The 27085-nt window shown below is 38.9% G+C and overlaps 1 protein-coding gene across 1 annotated transcript in view; it reads right to left on the reverse strand.

Moving 5' to 3' along the window:
- Positions 1–652: 652 nt before the first annotated feature.
- The window catches only part of LOC127644740 (choline transporter-like protein 5-A), a 146909-nt gene continuing 120476 nt past the window's right edge, over positions 653–27085 (reverse strand). Inside the window, exons 4-22 of the mRNA XM_052128080.1 lie at positions 21781–21865; positions 17493–17577; positions 17208–17336; positions 15046–15106; positions 14407–14530; positions 14174–14257; positions 13202–13314; positions 12872–13003; positions 12686–12785; positions 12495–12587; positions 7950–8037; positions 6848–7110; positions 6578–6672; positions 6230–6333; positions 6012–6085; positions 5857–5927; positions 4634–4722; positions 4426–4510; positions 653–3399 (exon numbers count right to left, since the gene is read on the reverse strand). Of these exons, the coding sequence (XP_051984040.1) occupies positions 3287–3399; positions 4426–4510; positions 4634–4722; positions 5857–5927; positions 6012–6085; positions 6230–6333; positions 6578–6672; positions 6848–7110; positions 7950–8037; positions 12495–12587; positions 12686–12785; positions 12872–13003; positions 13202–13314; positions 14174–14257; positions 14407–14530; positions 15046–15106; positions 17208–17336; positions 17493–17577; positions 21781–21865 (1988 nt within the window). The 3' untranslated portion in view covers positions 653–3286. The remainder of the gene's footprint in view (positions 3400–4425; positions 4511–4633; positions 4723–5856; positions 5928–6011; positions 6086–6229; positions 6334–6577; positions 6673–6847; positions 7111–7949; positions 8038–12494; positions 12588–12685; positions 12786–12871; positions 13004–13201; positions 13315–14173; positions 14258–14406; positions 14531–15045; positions 15107–17207; positions 17337–17492; positions 17578–21780; positions 21866–27085) is intronic.

The following is a 27085-nucleotide window of genomic DNA, read 5'->3' on the forward strand; positions in this document are numbered from 1 at the left end:
GGAGATGTTTAACCCCAAAACATGTATATTATACTCTTTCCAAACCAAACCTGTACATGCGTTTCTTATAAGTAATGGAAGTTCAGTCCCATTCATTTTCATTGTATGGAAAAAGCTTCAACATTTTATTGTTGTGTTGACAAACCTTTATCTGGAGCTGCAAGTAGACATGATGGTGATTACACAAATGTGTGTGGAGTTGCGCAGCACGGTCTTTGCTTTTAACTTATTACTCAAACTAAGGGTGATCTCTACTGACTCTTATTTTGTTACTCAAATACATTTGTTACTGTAACAATACTCCTTAAGGGTTAAGTAGCCAGCTAATGGCTTGAGATGAGAGACATGGATAATGTTTTTTAAAATATAGGGGTGTTGAAGTTTTAATGCATCTTAATGGCAGTTTAATATAGGGAATTAAGCTGGGAAGTAACTTGTTTATTAGTGTGAGATTCATCACAGCTGTGCTGTTTAGTTTGACAACACCAGGTTAAAAAAAAACAGCCTTTTATGAAATATCCCCAATTTTTTATGTTGAATTGAAATTGCTAAGCAAAATGGCTATGTAGTTTTCTTTAAAGTTTTTATTCATTTACATATAAAAATCACAATTTCACTTTGTGGTACAAATGCAATACATTTCTATTCCCAGAACCATACAAAAATGTTTTCATTCAGGATTATAAAACGGTAGCAATTTAAACTGAGCCTAAATATCTTTATATTTAAAAAGCAAAGCAATATTTTCTCTTCCTAGCTATAAATTCTCAAATCTCACTGGTCTTTTTAATCCTGGAAGCAGAATGTTAAAAACTATTGTCCTTCTGTAAGACAGATCACGCACAATGACTTTAAACAGAAAAGAAAATATTTTTGAAAGCCCTTTGCTGATTTCAGATAGTGCTTAATATCTTTAAAGGAATATTCTGGGTTGAATAACAAAAGTTTAGCTCAAATGACCGCATCAGTGGCATCACAAAAATGAATTTCAACTTTCCTTTTTGTGCCTCCTTTTAAATAAAAGCAAAAATCAAGGTTACAGTGAGGGACATAAAGTGGAAGTGAATGGGGCCAATCTTTTGAGGGTTTAAAGGCAGAAATTGGAAGCCTATAGTTTTATCTCTGTTAAAAAAATAATGCATTATTTGAGCTGTCAAGTAGTTTAAATCTTATGTTTTTGTGGTTGTTTTAGGGTTTGTTGAAATTACATCTTTATGGCAATGAAGTTGTAAAATTGGCTATATCTTATAATGGGATAGAATAGGATGGTAAGTGATTTTATCAACAGACTGTTAAGTCTTCTGGCTATACTTTTTTTTTTTTTAAAGTGAGGATTTTAATATTAACAGATTGGCCTCATTCACTTCCACTAAGTGCCTCACTGTAACCCAGATTTTTGCTTTATTTTTATTTTTTTGTGGTAATCAATATGCCACGAATACGGTGACTGAGTTTAACTAGAACCTGGAATATTCCTTCAACACCTGAGACTTGATCTGTTGATGTTTGTATTTTGAGCTGAAACACTTGACATGCACAAAGCTACTGTGTATACACTATTTCAAAACACACTGGCACAACACACACACACTGATGTGTTCATTATTTACATGTCAGTAAATCAAACCAATGTCTGTGTTTTGTCATGATAATTTAAGAAATGTTCAGTAATTATCAACATGACATTTTAACAAAGAGCTGCACAAGAACAGCTCCAGGAAAGAGTTGTGCTACCCATAATGACAAAAGAATATTTGCCTCATATTCAGAGGAATATTTCTTTCAGTTACTCTGTATCAGAGATATGATCTTATAAATGTGGTTTGAAGTTGGACTCCTTTGACCAACGTTCCTAACATATGATCGAGAATTATTTTGAACTGATCTGGAAGACTATATCATACAGCATTGTGATATGTTGTACACTTATCTTTAAACTAAAAAAGATTGTGATATGGAGTCGAAGCAATCCAGGCACTAAGATGAAAGAAATCTGAATGTTGTTATTTGTGTAATACCTATAATGGCTCTCAGGATGCATATAGGGTACATGATTGGGTTCGTTCCTGCCCAGTTTTATCCTTTTGATAAGCAATTGTGCCACTGTGATAGAAGAATAATTGTTATCGCTTGTCATCTCACCATCATAGCTGAAATGCTGAAAGACTTACAATTTTTTTTTTAATACTACATCAATAAATACTGATATTCATAGGTGGAATATAATAAAAACCAGCACGTGCAGAAATCAAAGAGCAAAATTATTTTTATCATGTTAACTACAAATGCCTCAATACATGTGTATATATGGCAGATAGGATGTTCCAAGCTTCTTGGAGAACTTGCCACAGTTCTTCTGTCTATTTAGGCTCAATCACTTCCATGGCCATGACATCTGTTGTAGGGCTCCTTGTTCATCTTCCATTCAGTTTTATTTGCAAAGGGAATGTTGAAATCTAAAATGTATATTTCCTAAGGATACACTAAAAGCAGAATATATAAAATAACCATCTGAAGACAAATGGTTTTGTGAAATATATGTGCCTAAAATTTTGCACAGTACCACTTAATACTGTATACGGTATATATCAGAATCAGATCTGTATATATAGCAATATGTATATTGTTTTAAAGGGGAAGGACAATATCAGTACTTTTATAATACTGTGAAGCATATATTTTCACTTCCAAGGTATATGAGTCAATGGAGACTTCAAAGCCATTTTATTCTCAGATTAGGATTCATCAGTGGCTGTAAAACAAGCCCAAATTATATGAGAGGAGTTTTAAAAACTAACGAATCCACCTTGACACTGGAAAGCAAACATGTATAACTTATCCCATTATCTTCCAGGTTCTCTTCTCTCAAGTTCATGTTCACTAAATTTTTCTTTAACTGGTCATTGATGTCAAATCTCCAAGGACTCCAAACACAGGCATCTTTTAACATGTCAGTCATTGACCGATTATTAATTTTACTGCTCCAACAGTCACAGAATAAGGCAGCAGTCAGCATTAATAGGCAAACGTGTTAGTATGCAGTGTAGGGTCTGTATCAGAAAGGCCAAAGCTTTGTGTCCTGGATAAGTGGCTGTTACAGTGCAGAGAGTCTTTGGTCTCTTTTCTTGAGGTGGAAAGTCTCGTTCGTCATTGCTTCCCTTAATTTTCAAGCTTCCATTTACTAAACGTTTTGTAGCCATTGTCCATTTTAGCCAATATGTAAGTTAGTGCATGCTAAGTATTCATGTTGAGTACAGATGTTTTCATGTGTCAGGTTTGGAGAGTACTATTCTCGTGACTTTCTGGGGCTCTGTTCGGCTCTTCCCAGAATTCTTTTTAGGCCAGGAGACATGAGGAAAGGCTTGGCTGGTGTCCCGTCATTTCTCTCTAAGTCTTCGCCTGAGAATGCCACACAGCGATTGAGAAGAAAACAGTGAGAGGTTACAGTGCCATAGGGAATCAAATGTTTAAAACTGAAATCGAAGTCTTCAGCTTAGAGAATGCAGCTGCATTAGTCAGATATTTATGCACAAAGAGAGAAAGAAAGGCAACAGGCAGTGTATTTAAAGCAGGATAACATTTTAAACATAAAATCTTGAATAAAAAAAAATAAATAAATAAAAAAACAACTTAAAGGTAGTTCACCCAAAACTGAAAATTATTTTATCCTTTGCTCATTTTTATGTCATTCCAAAACCATGTAACTTTCTTTCATAGAACATGGACTGATGATGTTACTTTTATGATGATAAAAGTAGTACATAGGATTTGTGAGCTAAATTTAAAGTCTTTTGAAGCCATACAAAAGCTTTATTTGAGAAACACAATGACATTTAAATTGTTATTCACTGAAAATCTTCCCATCAGCCACAGCTCTCACATCTCATTCCTTTTCAGGGAAATAAAAATATGGCACATAAAAACATGTCATTCCAGGTTTGATGTCAATGATATCACACATTATTGGATCTTGCATGTCTTGTAACCAAACGTGCGTCCAGGTTTGAATATGAAGAAGAGCTGCGGTGGAGAATATTTTCAGTGAATAACAGCTTACATTTTGGTCTGTTCCTCACACAAAGCAATCATATGTCTGCAGAAGACATGGAATGTAATGCATGAGTTGTATGGACTACATTTATGGTGCCTTTTTTGTCATTTTGAACTTGACACACTCAAATCACCTTTGGAAAAGAGCACATTTTCCAAATGTATCACTTTGTGTTCTATAGACGAAAAAAGTAATACTGGTTTGGAATGACATGTGAGTGAGTTAACCACAATAGAATTTGAGCTTGTTGTCATTATTCTGTTTAAATTCATCATTTAATTGTATTCATATATTTATTCAAGCCCTGGATTCCTGACACTGAATATTATTGTATATAGTATAAACTCAGAGGGAATGATAGTTGGAAAACTTACAGAAACAAAGGAACAAGGTGTCCACACACATTGCATAGACACTGAAGAAGTTGTGTGCAATCAAGTAGGAGCCGAATATTACTGTCTGTCAAAGAGAAAGAGAACTGACAGTAAAAAAAAAAACAATCTGAGCAAAGAACTAGTTAAAATAAAAAACCCAAACAAAACAAAAACAATCATAACATAAATATGAAAATATATTTCTCACCAAGAGAGGCACGCAGTAGTAATTTAACACCGGAGCTTCCTCTTGGATGATGGGTATCTTGCGTGTAAAGAGGAGGAAGGCAATAACACCTGCAAGAAATAATTGATCGACCGCTAAACCACAATCCTCAGTAGACTGGTGCAAAGTTCAGTGTGATATACTGTTTCACTCTCACACCATCTTGTGGTCAATGTAACACTGTAACCATGACCACAAGAACGATGCCAATAGCAGCTGTACCAGTAATCACAATACCCTTATGTGCTTGTGACTGCCTGAAACAGCATGTAATAAAAAAAAAAAAGCATAAAGTGTTCAAATTTTGCACTGCTAAAATTGTAAGTATAATATCTAGGAATTTAAAGTAATAGTCCACCAAAACATTTAATTCTGTCATAATTTACTCACCCTCAAGTTGTTCTGAAGTCGTATGGTTTTCTTTTTTATGTGAAACACAAAACGAGAAGTTTAGAAAAATGTTTACGCTGCTCTTTTCCATACAATGAAAGCATATAGAGACTATGGGTTGTCAAACTCCAAAAAGGACAAAAAGTAGTCCATAACTCTTGTGTTACATTCCAAGTCTTCTAAAGATATATGCATGCATTGTGTGGGGAACAAACAAATCATGAAAGACTTGTGTGCTATATTCTAGTCTACTGAAGTTGTAAGATAGCATTTTATAAGGAACAGACCAAAATTCAAGTTGTGCTTCATTGAAAATCTTTTACATAATCATGCATAAATCACACTTTCACATATTTAAACTTGCCTAGTTGCATTCAGTCAGAAGTCAACCAATGCTGTTTGCATCAATCATGAATACATTTGAATATATGTGAACATGAATGAGATTTGAGAGCCACAGCAGAAGATTTTAAATGAATATCATCTTACATTTTGGTATGATACAAACCGCTATCTTACAACTTAAGTAGACTAGAATATAGCACATGAGTAATTATGCTTCTTTTTTTTGTCCTTTTGGAGCTTGACAGCATGTAGTCACAGTTTACCTTCACTGTATGGAAAACAGAGGTGTCAACATACAGTAGGGCTAAGTAACTCCTTTTGCATTCCACAGAGGAAAGAAAATCATACGGATTGGGAACAACATGAGGATGAGTAAATGATTACATAATTTTCATTTTTGGGTGAACTAAACATTCAAAGTCAAATTACATGAATTATAAAAAGTGCTTTGACAGGAGGTCAACACTCACCAACACTGCCAGCAATCAATAGTTTCCCCAGGAAGAGCAGGAAGTCTGTTACTTTGTCCAATACTGCCACTCTGCGGTGGAAGAGAGGAACTTCAGTTAGATGATAGCCAGTGATGATAGTCCCCCGGCCCATATGCTACTGTATGTATTCTCACCTTACTAAATTCCTCATCAATAAATAGAATGCTTCCCGCGCTGATGTGCAAAAGTTATTTCCATAAATGGCAATCTAGTGCAAAACACAAAGTAAATACTTTCACTGTTTAACCATTATGCTCCAGAGTCAAATTACAGTCCATACAGTGAAATATCCAGCACATGTTTTGGATATATTTATTTGTTTATTTGATTGGCTATAATGAGTGTCTCTTACCATTATGTAAGCATTCCTGTTTATGAAGCGTATAAATCGGTCTAGACACCAGAAACAGCACTTCAGACAGCAGAGCAGAAAACGTGCAAGCACATTGTGAGCTCCTAAAATACCAACAAAAAGAAGAGTCAGCACCAGCAAGTGAATAATCAGCTGTTGGGTTTCTCCAGGCACTCTGAGGACTCCTTTGGCATTCCTACTGTAATATGGATTTACATTAAATTAATCATCCTTCATCCTCAACAAATTTTCTTTGACAATTATTTTACAATAATTCTAAATATGTACAGGCTGAGACTACGAAAAAGACTTTGTCCTCTGTCCTTGATCTGATTTGCCATCCCTTACCTTTAAGTTTGTGGTCCAGGTACTCCAGAACGACACGAATGAGTTGAACCACAGCTAAAATGAGTGAGCCAAAAGCAAGAGACCCTGTGTGATACCTGCAATCCAGACAGACAGACAGACAGACAGACAGACAGACAGACAGACACACACACACACACACACACACACACACACACACACACACACACACACACACACACACGTTAATGGCGCCAATGAATGTAAAGTATGTACATTATTACAAAGTTTTAATCAATGCATTCAGCGTACCTTATGGCCCTGGCAAAAGAGGAGAACACTGGGCAGGGGGGGATGTCTGCAGGTTTCCTCTTGGCCCAGTAATAGGAGGCAAAAGCCCCAGCGATGGTGCACTGTCCAAGAGCAATACTGAAGTTAACCAGCCAGAGGAAGACCAACAGATTACAAAGCTGGAGGATGAAGATGTAGCGATGGTACACGCTCTCACCACCGTAAAAGGCAAAAAGACACTGAGCACCTGGACACTGCTTTGTGATGTTAGTTCTGTTGAAATTCTGTTGATATGAAACAAGCACACAATGCTACATATTCAGGGTAGTAAGATACTGAATAAAATATTGTTTCTAAAATATTTGTCACTTTACAATGAGCCCTGAATAGCAGCATTATTGTTTTATATTGAGATTAGTATATGATTATAATTATTATGAGCATTTATATTTTATTTTTACTTTTGCCTGGTTCAGTTGAATACTCAAACATTTGGCAAATTCTGATAAAATAGTTCAAACGTTTTTAAAACTAGCCCCAAATGTAAAAATAGGCAAAACCGATTACATTTTTCTCCAATATTGTAAAGTATTATATATATTTTTGTTGTTTTCTGCAGATCTGAAATAATATTTTGTGGGATATCTACAGAATAGAAACTTCCACCATATGTATATCATTCCCATTCCCCCCCCATGTAAATCATAACATTTAGCAGTTTCCTAAAATTATAATGTTATTTTTACTATAAAAAAATTTTTATTATTAGTATTATTATATAATATATTATAATTATTATTATTAATTATATATATATATATGTGTGTGTGTGTGTGTGTGTTATTATTTGATGTAAAATATTAGAATTTTATCAATTTATAAATATTAATAAAAAAATATAATTAAGGGTGTTTACGAAACATTTAAATCAGCATCAAATCATATTCTGTGATAGTATGTATTGGGCTTAGAATACAATATAGAAAATAGGAAATATATAGAAAATATTTATATATAGAGAATATACTGTATAAGATCATTAAAAAAAGGAAATTCATTATAGGGGACATTTAGAATTTTGGCTGCATTTTGCTTAAAATAAAGTAGACAGAAAAGATCTCACCTCAGGATTGCAGGTCAGATTGGTGTACCTGCAGTTGGGATGAGGTGATGTGACTTTGTAAACAGCATCACCAGAAGATGCAAGAAAGCTTCAGGTTAAATTAAGGACTAAAAACACACATGCAACACTATTAATTGGTGTTAGATATTTTGATGTCCAAAAAAAAAGGTACTGATGTGTTCTTATCTACTGCTATTTTTTTGTATGCCACTGTAAGGTAGGACACATAATTAACTGCTATAATAACGCCACCTAGTGGAGGTAAAAGCAAACATCTAAGTGCAGACAGAGACTATTTACCTGTCTCATCCATTTGAATAATATCCACCTCAGGAAAAGAGCCGATCTAAAAAAGTATTTTGCTTCAATGTTCTTCTTAAAATATCATCATCATCATCATAAATGTAATTTATAAAGCACAATTTAAAAACAACAACAGTTGACCAATGTGCTGTACAATGTGTTTTAAATACAATAAAACATAATAAAGACCCAAAGACATAAAATAACAAACATCACAAGTTGTAGGCTACAGAGAAATTATGTGTTTTTAATTTAGATTTTAAAATATGTAGCATTGGAGCAGTTCTGAAAGAAGTCAGTAAGCTGTTCCAAAGTTTAGGTGCGGCTCTTCCTGGATGGTGTTCACACAAAAGGTCAGAGAGGTAGGCAAGGCTTGGCCATTTAAGGATTTAAATACAAGCAAGAGCACTTTAAAATCAATTCTAGAATGGACAGTAAGCCAATGTAAAGACCCAAAAAACAGGAGTAATATGTTAACCTTTACAGCATTTTGAGCCATCTGTAATCTAGATATGAAAGAATTGTTTATTCCCAAATATAGGGAATTACAATAGTCCAGTCTAGAGGTGATGAAAGAATTGTTTATTCCCAAATATAGGTAATTACAATAGTCCAGTCTAGAGGTGATGAAAGAATTGTTTATTCCCAAATATAGGGAATTACAATAGTCCAGTCTAGAGGTGATAAAAGCATGTATCGCCGTTTTGGAGTGCTTGATGGACAGAAAGGACTTCACTTTAGCAACTTCTCTTAGTTGATGAAAACTGGAGTTAATTTGCTAGTCAAATTTAAGGGCACTGTCAAAAAAGACCCCAAAGTTTTCACACAAGTTTTAACCGAAGAGGATAAAACACCAAAATTTAAATAAGAAGTTTAAGGGGCTTCTGAAGACCCAAACACGATCTCAGTTTTACTCTCATTTAAATTTAAGAAACTTAAAGACATCCAGGTCTTAACATCAGAATGACGTTGAATGACGGCAATGAGAGAGTCAATGCCATTTTTATGCTTCAGGGGCAGATACATTTGTGTATCATCTGCATAGCAGTGATAATACAAGCCATGTGTTTCAATAAAAGAGCCTAAGGGAAGCATATAAAGAGAAAACAATAAGGGGGCCAAAATATGGCCTTGAGGAACCCCACAAGTCAGGGGAGCAACACTCGATTTTTAAGATATGATTGGAACCAACTTAGGGCAGTTCCTCTAATGCCCACAACATGCTCTAACTGAGAAAGATCAATGGTCAACTGTATTGAATGCAGCACTTAAACCTAAAAGAACCAAGACAACTGAGTCACCAGAATCAGTGGCTATCAAGACATCATTTAAAACTTTTACAAGTGTTGTCTCTGTCGAATTATGTTTCCTAAAAACCTGATTGAAATACACTCACCTAAAGGATTATTAGGAACACCTGTTCAATTTCTCATTAATGCAATTATCTAATCAACCAATCACATGGCAGTTGCTTCAATGCATTTAGGGGTGTGGTCCTGGTCAAGACAATCTCCTGAACTCCAAACTGAATGTCAGAATGGGAAAGAAAGGTGATTTAAGCAATTTTGAGCGTGGCATCGTTGTTGGTGCCAGACGGGCCGGTCTGAGTATTTCACAATCTGCTCAGTTACTGGGATTTTCATGCACAACCATTTCTAGGGTTTACAAAGAATGGTGTGAAAAGGGAAAAACATCCAGTATGCGGCAGTCCTGTGAGCGAAAATGCCTTGTTGATGCTAGTGGTCAGAGGAGAATGGGCCGACTGATTCAAGCTGATAGAAGAGCAACTTTGCCTGAAATAACCACTTGTTACAACCGAGGTATGCAGCAAAGCACTTGTGAAGCCACAACATGCACAACCTTGAGGCGGATGGGCTACAACAGCAGAAGACCCCACCGGGTACCACTCATCTCCACTACAAATAGGAAAAAGAGGCTACAATTTGCAAGAGCTCACCAAAATTGGACAGTTGAAGACTGGAAAAATGTTGCCTGGTCTGATGAGTCTCGATTTCTGTTGAGACATTCAGATGGTAGAGTCAGAATTTGGCGTAAACAGAATGAGAACATGGATCCATCATGCCTTGTTACTACTGTGCAGGCTGGTGGTGGTGGTGTAATGGTGTGGGGGATGTTTTCTTGGCACACTTTAGGCCTTTAGTGCCAATTGGGCATCGTTTAAATGCCACGGCCTACCTGACCATTGTTTCTGACCATGTCCATCCCTTTATGGCCACCATGTACCCATCCTCTGATGGCTACTTCCAGCAGGATAATGCACCATGTCACAAAGCTCGAATCATTTCAAATTGGTTTCTTGAAAATGACAATGAGTTCACTGTACTAAAATGCCCCCCCACAGTCACCAGATCTCAACCCAATAGAGCATCTTTGGGATGTGGTGGAACGGGAGCTTCGTGCCCTGGATGTGCATCCCACAAATCTCCATCAATTGCAAGATGCTATCCTATCAATATGGGCCAACATTTCTAAAGAATGCTTTCAGCACCTTGTTGAATCAATGCCACGTAGAATTAAGGCAGTTCTGAAGGCGAAAGGGGGTCAAACACAGTATTAGTATGGTGTTCCTAATAATCCTTCAGGTGAGTGTATATCTGTTACGGAATTATGTATTCCTTGTTATTTCTGTGTGTTTCTTGTTGTCTGTTATTTCTGTTTGCTCCAAGCAGGATCAGCTGTGGGATGGCTCCACCACTTTAATTGGCGTGGGTTTAAAACTCCAGCTTCCACCCTTTGAAGTCGAGCTGTTGCGATTCCGGTCCGGTCGCACTTCTCCTGTCTCCTGTCCAGCCGTCAGATCATTATTTGTACCTAATTTAGATTGTTATGTTTTTCTTTACCTCTCAGTGATGGTGTCTTGTAGGGTTGACCCGCCCTTTTCTTTGACATCACGTTCGCTCTGTTTTGTTAGTGTACTTAGGTTAACTTTCTGGATTTTGCTTTGGATACTTTGAGGGAAGTTAGTTTGATATGGTTTATGATCTGTTTTGTTTGTTATTTTGGGCCTTGGGTTTTCCTGAAGATTATACACCCACTGGTTTATGTTACTCTGAAAATACTTACAATTTACATCTGTTTATTTTCTTCATCTTAATAAAAACGTTTATCGTTTTTTCCTGAATTTTGGGCTCATTGGTTTTCTTTTGGTCTGACGACTGGGCGTGGAAGTCATGTTCTTTTTTGTTGTTACGATTTAACCTAGACGGATCGTAATAATATCAAAAACCTTGCTATCAACGAAAAGGTTGGTAGGATCCAGATTCAGATTTTTTTTTAAAAAGGATTTAACAGTAGCATATTTCAAACAATCAGGTACAATTCCTGATTCCAGGCACATATTGATAAACACTAGAAGAGTGGGCCCAACCACATCAAAAACTAGTTTAAGAAAACGTGGGGGGATGACATCGCATGGAGACCCCGTAGGCTTAAGTTGGTTAACAATCATCTGTAAAAACGGAAAGGAAACCGAACTGAAATGTCTAAAAATACCAATATATTTTGAACACACAGCAGGATCATAGGAAGTTGGACTAATATTTTGTCTAATTTTCTTTATCAACAAAGAACTGACAGAAGCTTTCGCAAATATCTGTTGACTCAGAAGGATAATTACAAATAGGCAGATTCACAGCAGCATTTATAGTATTGAAAAAGTTCTAGGTCTGTGACATTTTTTTATCAATAATATCAGATAAGTACACAGACTTAGCCGATCTGTCTGCTTTCTGATACTGAGATATGGAGTCCGTTCACATTTCATACAAGATCTGGAGCTTGTTTTCCTTGAACCTTCTTTCAGCCCTTCTAAAAGCCTGTCTAAGAGTGCGAGTGCTATCATTTAACCAAGCCATAGACTTAGGTTTATGGAGTTTAGGCTTTAGAGGATCTACCGAGTCCAAGATGTTAGTGCAGACATCATTAATACAACCCAGGAGCTCTTCCGCACTTTGATCAGCTGGAAATGAGAGCAAGGATTGAGAAGACTCCTTGAACATTGAAGAGAAAGTAGCACTAGTGGAAGAGGACAGTCTCTGAGTCAAACAGGAAGTTTGTAGGAAAATATATTTATGGCAAATGACTATTTATCACTTGTATTGATGGTTTTGTTAAAGATGGAACTATATGTAATTTATGTACTCAGTTTCTTTTGTCCAAGATCAAATCATTCAGTTCATTCAAATCATTCTGAGCTCTCAAGCAAGTTATAGAGGAGGATACACTGCAGTCATGGCCCAGTAGGAGATACAGATGGCCAGCAGCACAAAGGTGATGATGGGGTAGAAAAGAGAGGACATGATGTAACTGGTGGCCCTGCAGAAACATACACATGGATTGTGAGAGGAGAAGATATCCTCTCTCTGCACATGCATGCAAATCAGAAAGATAGAGAGAGACAGAAATAGACTCACTTGCTGCCCTCTTTGAGCAGAGCAATAGCAATGCGAACCCGTTTTCTCAGGAAAACAAGCATTAAGACTATAGAGACTTCCGTCAAACCCAGAGTCACCACTGAGAAGAAAAGAAGACAGCAGAGCAAGTGAACAAGGAGATGGAAATCACAGCCACAATGTACATTCCCAATTTTCATCTCTTACTGAAGACTAGCCATGTCTGGCTGAGATGTAAGTAAACGTGGAGGTCAGTCTGGAAGCCAATGTCAGAGATAGTGACATCTGCTCCGGGGGTCTCCCTGAGAACTGTGAACTCCCAGAAACAGTGCCAGATACCTACAAACACAGAAGAAATTCACAAGACCTAGGCAATGTTTTCTGAAAATCCCTCTGTCAAAACAGTATACATACGTTTTAAAATCCATTTGCATTGTTGTTATTGTATGGCTATAGTATTAGCCCCTTTTCTGATGTGGATATTTTTCCTAAATGCATGCTTACAGCTATATAAAACACACACATATAAAAACTGACCGTAGGCCACAAGCAGGATAACAGCGATGATGATGAACCAAAGGAGGAAGCCAGCAGTAAAACGCAGCAGCAGGATGAAGAGCAGGCTGATGACCAGTGCTATGAACAGCCCTCTGTACACACACACACACACACACACACACACACACACACACACACACACACACACACACACACACACACACACACACACACACACACACACACACACACACACACACACACACACACACACACGTAGTGTTTCCATGTTTTATGGGGACTTTCCATAGACATAATGGTTTTTATACTGTACAAACTTTATATTCTATCCCCTAAACCTAACCCTCACAGAAAACATTCTGCATTTTTACATTTTCAAAAAACATTATTTAGTATGATTTATAAGCTGTTTTCCTCATGGGGACCGACAAAATGTCCCCACAAGGTCAAAAATTTCGGGTTTTACTATCCTTATGGGGACATTTGGTCCCCACAAAGTGATAAATACACGCTCACACACACACACACACACAATTAACCCTACTTTAAATTTTTTACTATATAAAGTTTGAAACTGTAATTGCTTTGAAATTTGTTACTTTGATTCTTCTGTTTTATACTCTAATTGAATTTTCTGAATTTTGCAGTTAATTTCTGTTCTTGATGATTATTTTCTTGACATAATGATACATTTACTTTGAGTTTTAATTTTTATGTTTGAAATAAATTATTGGTAGAAAAATGCTTATTCTGTGTCTTCGCTTTGTAACACCATGGTCAGGTTTGATGACAAGAATAATGACTTAAACGGCAAAAACTGACACATCATAAAATGCTAAACTTTGACAAATAATAGTTTGATAATGTCTAAATATATATACAAATGCATATCTAAAAGTGACAATTGTTCTCTCCTAACATTTTGTAATGCAATACCTGCAATTCAACAAATTGTATAATACTGTATGTCTCTAAGTAATGTGTGCTTACATCACTATCCAGTACCAAGAGCTGGCATAATCCTCTATGATCTTCATTCCCACTTCTTTGGCTTCAAGGATTCCTGTAATACCACTGCAGGGAAAATATTTGTGTGAATGTGATCATTTCGACAGAACTTTCTTGTGCAAACTACTTGCTTAATTAAAAACTGACTGGTAAAAGGTGGCAGTCCAATGTCTAAAATGTGTGAGATAAGTGTTGTGTGTTTGTGGTATACATACTTGGCTGCATCTCTAAGTTCAGTCACACTTCTGGCTGTGTCCAGGGCATCTTTGAAAGCCGTTTTGTTAGCAACTGTTAGTGTACCATTTCTGGTGATGAAGTCTGGGAAGCAGCGCTGTAAAACTGCCACACAAGGGGTGGGGTCCCCCGAAAAACAATCATTTATTTTATGTATTTGATGCAATATTGGTAAAACAGCTACTCATTTCCAATCAGGGTACCACACCATTTTGACCATTGTATTCCATGACTTTTCCATGACTTGAAAATAATTTGAATTTATTTGATTTTAGGTTTTCACATGTATATATTGTTAAACATTTTATTTCACTTTAGAAATTTTCTGACTTTTACACAACCTTTAATATTTTATTATTTCCATGGGTTTTCAAGGCTGGAAAATAACAATTGAAATATTCCCTTATATTTGCAGGTTTTTCATTTAAGTAAATGCAAATTTGCCCAAATTAGCTACACTTCAGCAGTACAAAATTTTACCTGCCACTCATTAACTGAAAAATGACAGACAAGAACTGACAAGAAAGACGTGACTTGAAAACAAGAGTCGATCAAATAGATGACTAATGAATATTTATTTTGTAAAAGAAGCAGAAACACACAAACACTGCTGCACTTACATGGTCGGCTTGGCACTATCATTGATGGACAGTCCTCATCTCGCAGCACTTGTGCCACGGGCTGAAATAAGAAAATCTCTCTAAACAATTCCATTGCATGACAAGCTGTTTATGCCACTGATGTGCACAATAGTGGAATAATTACCATGGTACATGTGATGAGAAGGAGGGTGTGGCCGGGCCGTGATGACGCACGCCTGGCACTGAATTGTCTAATCAGCGGGAGAGAGATAAGCAGGGGCTGGTATGCCAGTTCGAGAGAGAGAGAGAGAGAGACGCACGGGTTGTGTGTGTGCATCTTTGTTTTGTCTGCTGCAAAGCACTTTTATGTTAAGTGTGAGTTATGTTCTGTCATTAAAGTTTACGTTGCTGTTCAGCTGGTTCCCGCCTTCTCCTTGCCCATGATGTGAATCTCATTACATTGGTACTGAAACCCAGGAAGGAGGAGGGATGTGCTGTTGGAGAGCACTCGCTGTTGTTGGAGGGTCGCGACTCTGAGGAGGTATGGTATGGTGGAACTGGAGCGGTTCGCCAGAGGGCGGAGGAGGTCACTGCCGGCCGCCTAGAATGGAGGAGCTGCTACCAGGGGGAGAGGAGCTGCTGACGTCTGCCGGGAGGCAGAGGAGCCTGCTGCTGTCCACAAGGAGGCGATGTCCAGTGTCATCATCCAGCGTCGCAGAGGACTGCTGCACCGCTGGCCGAGGACAACATCTCTCCCGCTTGCTCTATCTGTCTCCCCTCTCCCTCCTCTTGTATCTAAGTTTACCAGGAGGTGGGAAAGAATGGCAGGGGGAAGGATGGCCTAAAGGGCAACACCACCTCTCCAGGAAGAGATGGAGGGAATAGGTCAGGCCGGAGGTTTCCCTGGCCTAACTCTGAAGGTGGAGGAGTGTGACAAGGAGGAGGGCGTGGCTGGGCCATGATGATGCACACCTGACGCTGAGTTGTCTAATCAGCGGGAGAGAGATAAGATGGGCCAGGATGTCAGTTTGAGAAAGACAGAGAGAGATGCACGTGTTGTGTGTGTGCATATCTATGTGTTTTATGTTGTTTTAAGTTGAGTTTATGTAATAAAAAATGTATGTTGACTTTTCTGCTGGTTCCTGCCTCCTCCTTGGCCGTCCTTACCTGTTACACTGGTGCTGAAACCCAGGAAGGAGGAGGGATGCGCTGTCATGAAATCCTCGCCACTGCCATCCACTAGGGGAGTAACCGCGGCCATCCAACAGGGCACGGAGGCGTAGCTGCCAGCCACCGGGAATTGGAAGAACCGCTGCTATCTGGCAGGAAGGGAAGGAGCTGTTCCATATGCCAGGGGTCGGAGGACTCGCCGTCATCCACCTGGGGAGGAGCGGCTGTTGTCCGCCAGAGGGCAGAGGAGTGGCTGAGGACCAGGCGATGGAGTGTCCGGGGACCAGCAAGCAGGTTATTCTCTCTCCCTCCTCTCTCTCATTCTGTCTCTCCCGCTTGCTCTTTCTCTCTCTCCTCGCCCTCCCCTCGTCCCTCTCTTAGTTTCCCGGGAGGCAGGGAAGGCTGCAGAAAGGGCAACACCTCCCTTCAAGGAAGGAGGATTCCCTGGCCTGAATCTGGAGGTGGAGGAGTGTGACGAGAAGGAGGTTGTGGCCAGCTGTGATGATGTACGCCTGGCACTGAGTTGACTAATCAGTGGGAGGGATGGGCTGGGACGCCAGTGTGTGTGTCTTTGTTTTGTTTGCTGCAAAGCAATTTTATGTTATGTGTGAGTTATGTTCTGTCATTAAAGTTTACGTTGCTGTTCAGCCGGATCCCGTCGCCTCCTTGCCCTTGATGTGAAACTTATTATAGTGCATCTTTAATTCCATATAATATATGTATAGCTATACATATGGGAATGAACATTACAATATGACAAAGGTAACACCAGTGCAGTGTCATTGCTGTGTAGGAGAAACGATTGAGATATCCTTTCCTATAGGTATGATCAAAACAACTATTACATTTGCAAAACTTGTAAAGAGTGTTTTAGGCTGAACAAAAATGTTCTTTAAAGTTTATTCTGAAAACAGAAGAGGGTAACTAATAAACAAGTTCTCTAAAGTTAGTGTTTCAGTTCTTTAAATTAAATTGGCACTGTGCATTTATTGAGTTCTGCAATTATTCGTTAGTATGCCTTTTAGATTTACCTTTTTTGGGTTATTGAAGCCTGGTTTGCAGAACTGCTTATAGTACTCCCAGTGGCTCCTGTTGAATCTATAAATCAGCTGCATGTCTGTGTAAGTGGCAAATCGATCTGGACACTTGACAACACACATCTAGAGATGGTGGAGAAAACAGGACAACAGTTTAGGGTCTTTGCTCAGTTGTTAAGGAAACACAACTTTTCAGCAGGGGCAAAATAAGCGATGCAAAGTATTTGCAATCCATCAGTTAATGATCCTCATAAATCTGTCCTGAAACAGCTGAATTACCTGAGTAGTTGGGCACTGGAGGTTTATCATCACAGCAGGACTGGCACATTTCAGTATGTTGAAGTAGAATAATATGGCTTTCTTTCTATGGAGATAAATATAAAAATTTGAATCAAAGTGTGAACCACACAGATACCCAGTCTTCTTGAAAAGTCAATGTTCACAGGAGGATAATGTTTAAATATTTTGCCAGTAGGTGTCAGTGGAGCTATTCAGTTTGACTCATTCAGCTTACAAGGGGGTGAAAATGTAGGTTTTCAGAGGCTTTCCTCTCAGAACATTCAGTTGCAATGTTTACCATGATGTAATAAAACTCTTTTCAGTGTAACTTTGTAAAACAAGACATATAACCCTAATTTAACACCGTATAATCAGCATTCTCTGATCTGCTGTTTAAATTAAATGCTGATAGAAATTATTAGCAAAGCGAAAACACACATACCTTTTAATGATAGTAATAAAACCTCAGCTTCAGTGATTATGTCTGGTCAGGAGACAGCATTAAAGGCCCCTTCCGTAATCCCCTAAAACAATCTCCTAATTATAAACTGCACAGATCTAAAAGCTTCCAATCCACCACACAGTAAACATCTCTTCCTCCTTGACCATGCATAAAAAACACTTATCAACGTGTTCCAGCTCTGCTATTGAACAACTCTTTATTTTCCCCAAGGCCACTCAGAACAAAACTTCACAAAAGGGAATGCAGCACAAAAGCATGTGATGTAGGTTTTTGAAAGCCATAATATATATATATATATATATATATATATATATATATATATATATATATATATATATATATACACACACACACACACAGGTGAAACTCGAAAAATTAGAATATCGTGCAAAAGTTCATTAATTTCAGTAATTCAACTTAAAAGGTGAAACTAATATATTATATAGACTCATTACAAGCAAAGTAAGATATTTCAAGCCTTTATTTGATATAATTTTGATGATTATGGCTTACAGCTTATGAAAACCCCAAATTCAGAATCTCAGAAAATTAGAATATTGTGAAAAGGTTCAGTATTGTAGGCTCAAAGTGTCACACTCTAATCAGCTAAACACCTGCAAAGGGTTCCTGAGCCTTTAAATGGTCTCTCAGTCTGGTTCAGTTGAATTCACAATCATGGGGAAGACTGCTGACCTGACAGTTGTGCAGAAAACCATCATTGACACCCTCCACAAGGAGGGAAAGCCTCAAAAGGTAATTGCAAAAGAAGTTGGATGTTCTCAAAGTACTGTATCAAAGCAAATTAATAGAAAGTTAAGTGGAAGGGAAAAGTGTGGAAGGAAAAAGGTGCACAAGCAGCAGGGATGACCGTAGCCTGGAGAGGATTGTCAGGAAAAGGCCATTCAAATGTGTGGGGGAGCTTCACAAGGAGTGGACTGAGGCTGGAGTTACTGCATCAAGAACCACCACACACAGACGGGTCCTGGACATGGGCTTCAAATGTCAAACGTCTTACCTGGGCTAAAGAAAAAAAGAACTGGTCTGTTGCTCAGTGGTCCAAAGTCCTCTTTTCTGATGAGAGCAAATTTTGCATCTCATTTGGAAACCAAGGTCCCAGAGTCTGGAGGAAGAATGGAGAGGCACACAATCCAAGATGCTTGAAGTCCAGTGTGAAGTTTCCACAGTCTGTGTTGGTTTGGGGAGCCATGTCATCGGCTGGTGTTGGTCCACTGTGCTTTATTAAGTCCAGAGTCAACGCAGCCGTCTACCGGGACATTTTAGAGCACTTCATGCTTCCTTCAGCAGACAAGCTTTATGGAGATGCTGACTTCATTTTCCAGCAGGACTTGGCACCTGCCCACACTGCCAAAAGTACCAAAACCTGGTTCAATGACCATGGTATTACTGTGCTTGATTGGCCAGCAAACTCGCCTGACCTGAACCCCATAGAGAATCTATGGGGCATTGCCAAGAGAAAGATGAGAGACATGAGACCAAACAATGCAAAAGAGCTGAAGGCCGCTATTGAAGCATCTTGGTCTTCCATAACACCTCAGCAGTGCCACAGGCTGATAGCATCCATGCCACGCCGCATCGAGGCAGTAATTAATGCAAAAGGGGCCCAAACCAAGTACTGAGTACATATGCATGATTATACTTTTCAGAGGGCCGACATTTCTGTATTTAAAATCCTTTTTTTTATTGATTTCATGTAATATTCTAATTTTCTGAGATTCAGAATTTGGGGTTTTCATAAGCTGTAAGCCATAATCATCAGAATTATATCAAATAAAGGCTTGAAATATCTTACTTTGCTTGTAATGAGTCTATATAATATATTAGTTTCACCTTTTAAGTTGAATTACTGAAATTAATAAACTTTTGCACGATATTCTAATTTTTCGAGTTTCACCTGTAAAATCACACACACACACACACACACACACACACACACACACACACACACACACACACACACACACACACACACACACACACACACACTTTATTTAGGTAAATGAAAAGAAAGATATGAATGAGAGGTAGAATTAAGTACTGTAAAATAAATTAATGTACTGGTAGGGGGGGTAAAATCTGTTCTCCTTCTGTCACTCACTCGATGTTGTGTTGATGTAGTGACACTAGGGGTCGCTCTTGGCAGCCCCAAATCACATCATATCTTTGAGAAAAGGCCAATGAGAATTGGCAACTGGAATTTGCATGCCACTCCCCCAGACATACAAGGGAGCTGGGATGCAGAGTTCATTCAGATTTTTTCTTCGGAGCCGAGTGGTTGTGTATTAGCGAGCTGAATTCCACTGTGGTTCCATTCACCTCTTCAAGAAACGTTTGCAGCGCTCAGTGCACAGTATGCCCCTGGGTGCTTCAACAGGGCTAAAAGAGTGTACTTCTCCTCTAAAGAGTAATATTTCCTCTTGGCCCACCCAGACTTGTTTCTCAGACCTCACACTGCTTGTGACAGCACCTCCCTGCAAATTCCCCTGAGGAAGGACCTTCTTTCTCAGGGATGGGGCACCATCTGGCACCCACACCCAGACCTCTGGAACCTCCACATCTGGTCCCTGGATGGGACGCGGAAGACCTAAGTTGTCTACCGCCCACAGTGGTTAACACGATCACTCAGGCCAGGGCTACTTCCACAAGACAGCTGTATTCCCTGAAGTGGCGTGTGTTCAATAAGTGGTATTCTTCCCGTAGCAAATGACCTGATCATCAGGTTCCTGAGAGGCGCCAGAAGGCTGAACCCTCCTCTGCTTTGGTGGACACCAGAAAGGGAATGTTGTTTCCAAACAGAGGCTTGCCCACTCGTGGACACCATTGCATTGTGGGTTCGAGCACACTCTACAAGGAGTGTGGCATTCCTGTGGGCACTGGCCAATGGTACCTCTCTAGTAGACATCTGCAGAGCAGCGGGCTGGGCAACACCCAATACCTTTGCAAGATTCTATAATCTCCGGGTTGAGCCGGTTTCGTCCCGTGTTTTTTCAGGTACAAACAGGTAAGATTCGTAATGCTGGGCAGCTGGCCGGGTGTACCGTTTGCATATAGCGCCTTTCCCCTCCAGGAGGGGAGATAAGGGAGTACTCTTTTCTCCCATGCAAGTTCACGAACCGTGAACCCTGGATGTTCTTACTCCTAGCCCCCTGGCTCACGAATTCAGCGGAGGAATTCGTAGTCGGACCCAGTATGTGTGCTAATGTACCCTGTACTGGGGTAAGTGCTCCACAGGTGTCGGTTACCCTGGTAACCTCCTGGGTCTGGGGAGGCTACGTGCAGTCCGAGTGCATCTGTTCTGACGCTCGCAGTAGCCCGCTTACACTTGCACCAGCAGTTCACGTAACAGTTCAGCCATTATGACATTTCATATAGGGACCCCTAGTGTCACTACATTGACACAATATCGAGTGAGTGACAGAAGGGGAATGTCTGGGTTACTGTCATAAACTCTGTTCCCTTTTCCACTGGCTGTACTACCCGCTGGAATGTCCGGAACCTTGTCTCGTCTCCTCAGCACAAAACCTGAACGAACTCTGCATTCCAGTTCCCTTTTATATCCGTATGTCCAAGGGAGTGGCATGCATATTCCAATCGCCAATTCTCATTGGCCTTTTTTTCAAAGATATGAGGTGTTTTGGGGCTCTCAAGATCAACCCTTAATGTCACTACATCTACACAATGTCTCGTTCCCTCCATCAGGGAACTGAGGTTACGACAGTAGCAGAGCGTTTTTTTTTTTTGGCTGAGGTGTTTCTTGGTTCCTCCCAACCAAGCATACAATTGGAGGGTGAAGTTTCTGGCACTTACGCATTGGGTGTGCCCTTCTGCCCGCAGAACTGACCCGTGCTGTCTGTAGGGTAAATGACTTTCCTTGGGTCCCCATGCATCCATGCTATAACAAAGATGAGACAAGATGTTAATTTAATCAATCATCACTTTAGCCGGACAAACATTTGCAAATTACATAGCTCAGTCTTCAAAGGGTCATCATGTGGAATCAATTATTTCTTGGAAATAAAGTAGACCGTCCCCGCATCCCAATGTGCCTACTTTCCTAAAACATACTATGCCAAAAGCAGTAAGTCAAATGAGTAGAATGTCCGAACTCCTTAGTTTTCAAGAAAAGTAAGCGAACAATACCTGGATGACCTACCACATCTGCTGAGATTCTGAACAGTACATCCACTGGACACTTTAATATCCCATAATACTACAGGAGTTGAGAAGCTTTCAGATTTTGCAGAGAACTGTGAACTCTGTGAAGTGCTATGTATTCCAAAAACATTGTTCCTAATGGTTAAATTGTACTTGTTGAACTGCAAAGGGGGCACATGTGAGCACACTTTTGAATCATAAAATGGCAACTGGAACCTATGGTTTCGTGGACTTCACAGACACGAGTCAAGGCCAAGTGATTTCAAGTCCACATTAAATGTGCCATTTGGGACCGGACTGGGCTGAATTTATCATGGTGCATGGGACAACTGTTTAACAACCTTGTGTGAATGAACAGCACATATTTTTACCTAGGGATCTATGACATAGTATACAGCTAATGCATCTACTGTATCTCAAGAAAGTATTTTAATGACCACTGGACCTCTGTTTGTATGACAGTATAGGTCAGGATAATTCCATCCACCTGAGTGTAAAAGGAGGAAAAAAAAATTTCAGAACGATTTTGTGATTAAGTCACCATTGAAACAACCGAGTTTCAAAGTCTGCTGTTTGTAGCCTCACATACCTTACATACTTAAATTACGAGGATCTGGATATGAGGTTATTTTTTTGGCATAATATTTAATTAAATTTTCTATATAATAAAAATTGTAATTGCTTATAGCAAAGCTGTATATACAATCCCGTAGAAAAAGGTAAAGGGCCTCATTCACGAAAGTTTCGTAAATACAGTATACGAAGGAATTGTGAGTAATTTTCATGTAAAATGCAGCTTCCTGAAAACTTTCTGCCAGATTCATGTTTCGTATTCCCCATATTTGTTAGTAAAACGTGTATATGTTAATAAATTCCAAATATTCGCAAATACAGCGTGTGTGCACGGTAAATCAAAAATATAATATCCCCATGAAAATGCCATATAAGGAACGTTTCAGAATTGCTTGTAAATGAGAATAGGAAGCTTTTAACATCTATGTGAACAATAAGATGATAGATGGATAGATGGATGGATGGATGGATGGGTGAATGGATGGCTGGCTGGCTGGCTGGCAGGCAGGCAGGCAGGCAGGCATGATTGTTGGTGCCAGACGGCTGGATTGGGTAATTCTGTAACAGCTGATCTCCTGGGATTTTTATAAACAAAAGTATCTAGAATTTACTCAGAATGCTGCCAAAAACAAAAAACATCCATTGAGTGGCAGTTCTGTGGATGGAAATGCCTTGTTGATTGAGAGAGGTCAACAGAGAATGACCAGACTGGTTCGAACTGACAAAGTCTATGGTAACTCAGATAACCGCTCTGTACAATTGTGATGAGAAGAATATTGTTTAATAAAAACTTGCATGTTTGTTCTAAAAAGTAAGAGGAACTTACATTCATCGCATGCTTTTTCTGTCATCAGTGGTTCTTTTGTGAATTAAAAAGTCCAAGAGGTAAATAAAAATGGTTTGACATGAAGCTTTTGTTCAGTTTGGATGTCCACCATCATTAACCATCTCTGGTTTAGTTCAGCGCATCGCCAGCATCATTGGGGAAACTTCTCGAGGCAAACAAAGAATGCACAGTGATACTTCCCTTGCAACTGGAAAAATCTTTAAAGAAATGGATAGAATGCCTGAAGAAGGTCTTTGTCGTATAGCTTACAGCGTTTCGGTCAGAGTGCAGGCTTTTTCTTTTTTTGCCCATTGTATTGTGTAGGCCAACGCACCTGCCCACACTGTGTTTATTTATGGGTTTAACGGCATTACCAATGACCATACATTATCAACTGAATATGATGTTCCACGATTTATGAGAAAATCAAACGCAAACTGCACCTTTCCTTGAATCTTTCATAACATGTCAAGGTCTTCTGCTTGACAAACAATTTTTTTGAGCTGGAAAAAACTATACTTTAAAAAAAAAAATGATGCAAGTAGCAAATAATTGTCTCTAAGCGTTCTTTTTCTTCTTTTTTTTTCATTACTTATTTAACTATCAAAATATAGTCAGTTTATCTGAAAGAACACAACACGTATGGATGTCTTACACACGATTTACACATGGTCAGGAGCAGGTGTACATTTTGTTCATACCGACTAACGTTATGAAAATATGAAAACTTTCATGAATCCGAAAATGTATGTCAAACCGGCTTTATGAACGATTTACACAAAAATGAGTTCTGCTCTTGTTTCATGAATGAGGCCCGACGACTTTAATTTTAGTGCCACTAGCATCAAACCCCCCACCCCTCACACCACAGAATTTGTTTTAGCACCACAAAGTTTACAGAGAAAATCAACCTTGGCTTCTTGCCAGTTGTCTCTTTATGTTATGCGGGAATAGGAGAAAATATTTTAACACCGAAAAGTTTACACACTTCATCTTTAAAGGGGTCATGACATGAGAAACCAAATTTGCCTTGATCTTTTGGTATATAAGAGGTCTTTGTATCATTAAAACGTCCTGCAAGTTTAATATTTTAAGACGTCCTCCCCATTCTAAATTAATCATTTATTTAATCAAGCTCAAAATACAGCTCGTTCTGGATTCATGGTTCGAAGTGACGTGACGGTTAGAAGTGACGTACCAGCGTTTGCATATGACCGCCTCCAGCACAAGATAACTACGCTTTAAGCGCAAGACAACTACGCTCATTTCGTATCGCCGTGCGCCTCACAAGTGTTCAGTCGATGGACAGCGAGCTCTGACAGAGACTACTTGTGCACAGGAAAATTACGATGCCACACAGATGTGCTGTTCCTGGCTGTGGTCAAACGAAACCTCTGAATAAGCTGTCGAAAGATCAGGGAAAAATGGATGCAGTTTATTTTTTGCGGACGTCCCAGTCACGGCAGTGTTAACTTAAGCGTTTGTTCTGTACAATTTAAGGATGACTGTTTTGAGAACAAATCTCAATATGATGCTGGCTTTGCCAGAAAACTGTTGCTCAAAGATAAGTCCGTGCCGACTATTCTGGGAACAACGACGACGCAAACTGTAAGTAATCTATTTTAAACTTTAAACTACTTTTTAAAGCGCAATTTCATTCATTATGAATAATCACAGTGTTTTTACTTAGTTTACTTGCATATTGTTCTGGCTGGGGGCGTCAATAATTGATACATAGGCACTGACGTTAGCCAATCATAACAGTGGGCGTTAACACTGAAGTCTTAAATGGAAAACGCCCCAAAACAGACTGTTTGAATCAGAGGATGAGAAACAGGGTGGGAAAAGGTCATAAATCACTAGATTTTAAAAGTTTTTCTTAAAAAAAAATATATTAATACTATAATTGCACCTAAGGGAACATAATAATACAATAAAAAAACCCATGTCATGACCCCTTTAAGCACAACCCACATAAATTATATATTTTGTTATTTTAAAATAAGAAGTTAATACATACAGATGCCACTTATCAAAACAGCCATGCACACACTACACAAGGGACATAAGGTACACATGATCACTATTGGTCTTTTCAAGGCAAAAAGACATTTCTGAAAATTGTTCTGAATGAAACAAACAAATTACTCTAAAAACTCTGCATGCAACAGCTCTGTGAATTACCGGCTGTGCAGAGGTTATTAGAGCAGCATTTTCCCAGAGCTGTGAAATTAGTTCACACAACAATGCTCAGCTCTCATGCCAAGCTGCAATAAAAAAAAGTCAGCACCAGGATAATTTACCCAAGGGGGCATTCGAAATTTCGAAGCAGGCACAGATTTGCCACTTTACCCTAAGATGTAACAGTATTGAAAATGATCTCTATACTCACAATTAGAACAACTGATCACACTGATTGTCCTCTTGTCTTGAGGATTGCATGTCTCCACTTATGCTTGCACTTTTTAGTTACATCATTTAGTTGCCTTTACCTTATCTTAGGTAAATTCCTTTTCTTATATCCATTTCATACTTTTAGCCATTGAGCTCTGACTGAATTAAATGGCAGACAACATTTTTCTAATTAAGAAGAGAGCAGTCATCTGAAAGACACCGTTCACCTGAAACGTTCAATTACTCACCACAAATAGTTTAAGGATAAATTTGCTTTATTTAATTTATTGTACAATTGAATCAAATATTTAGGCTGTCAAAAAAGTAAACCACATTTAAAAGATAATAACTAAATAATAAAAATTCGCTCAAATACAACACTTTGACAGTGGCCTGGCTGAGGAGGCACTCCCCCTGGTGCCCCCCTGTGGCGCTAACTCTGATCTGACCTCATAAAAATGTACTGGTGTATGCATGCATAACAACAATACTACTAGCAATACTACAAGCAAAATGCAACATATAAAGTATAAGACAATGTAGTTAATATGAACATTTCCAAATTAAGCTCTATGTTCCAGTTATACAATACAATGCAGGAACTACAGTAAGCATCATTCTGTTTTCTGTGCCCATCCATAGTGCCAAATATGACTGTCAGTGGGCACGAGACAGTGTGTCTAGAGGATGATGTCATTGGTGATTTCATCTTTATGCCTGGAGGAAGGGGATTCGAGTGGTCTTTTTGGGGGATGCAGCTCTGAGAGGGTGACATCATTCCTCTGCCAGGGGCAATATGATGTAATGCCATTATCATACCCCCATTAGTGTCTACACACTCCGTTAGCTGCACAGACCACTGTATTGGATAAGAATGAACTCGTACTGCAGAATGAAGCAAGACCACCATGCAACAAATAGGTGAGGGATCGGAGTGATTGAGTACTTTGCAAAATGTCTAGTCCAGTGACTGAAAGACAGGATCTGTTTTCACATTCTTATCAGGTACATGCACTGACTTTGAGCATTTATATGGCCATGCTCCATGATATGGTTGACAGAGAGACAGAATGGCCTTAGTTAAAAGTCATGCCACTGTGGTTATCTTATCTATGGTGGAACTGCACCCTACAGTACATCCACAACAAGCCTTCAAAGTGAATT

This window comes from Xyrauchen texanus, chromosome 6, assembly GCF_025860055.1.
Source record: "Xyrauchen texanus isolate HMW12.3.18 chromosome 6, RBS_HiC_50CHRs, whole genome shotgun sequence".
NCBI lineage: Eukaryota > Metazoa > Chordata > Actinopteri > Cypriniformes > Catostomidae > Xyrauchen > Xyrauchen texanus.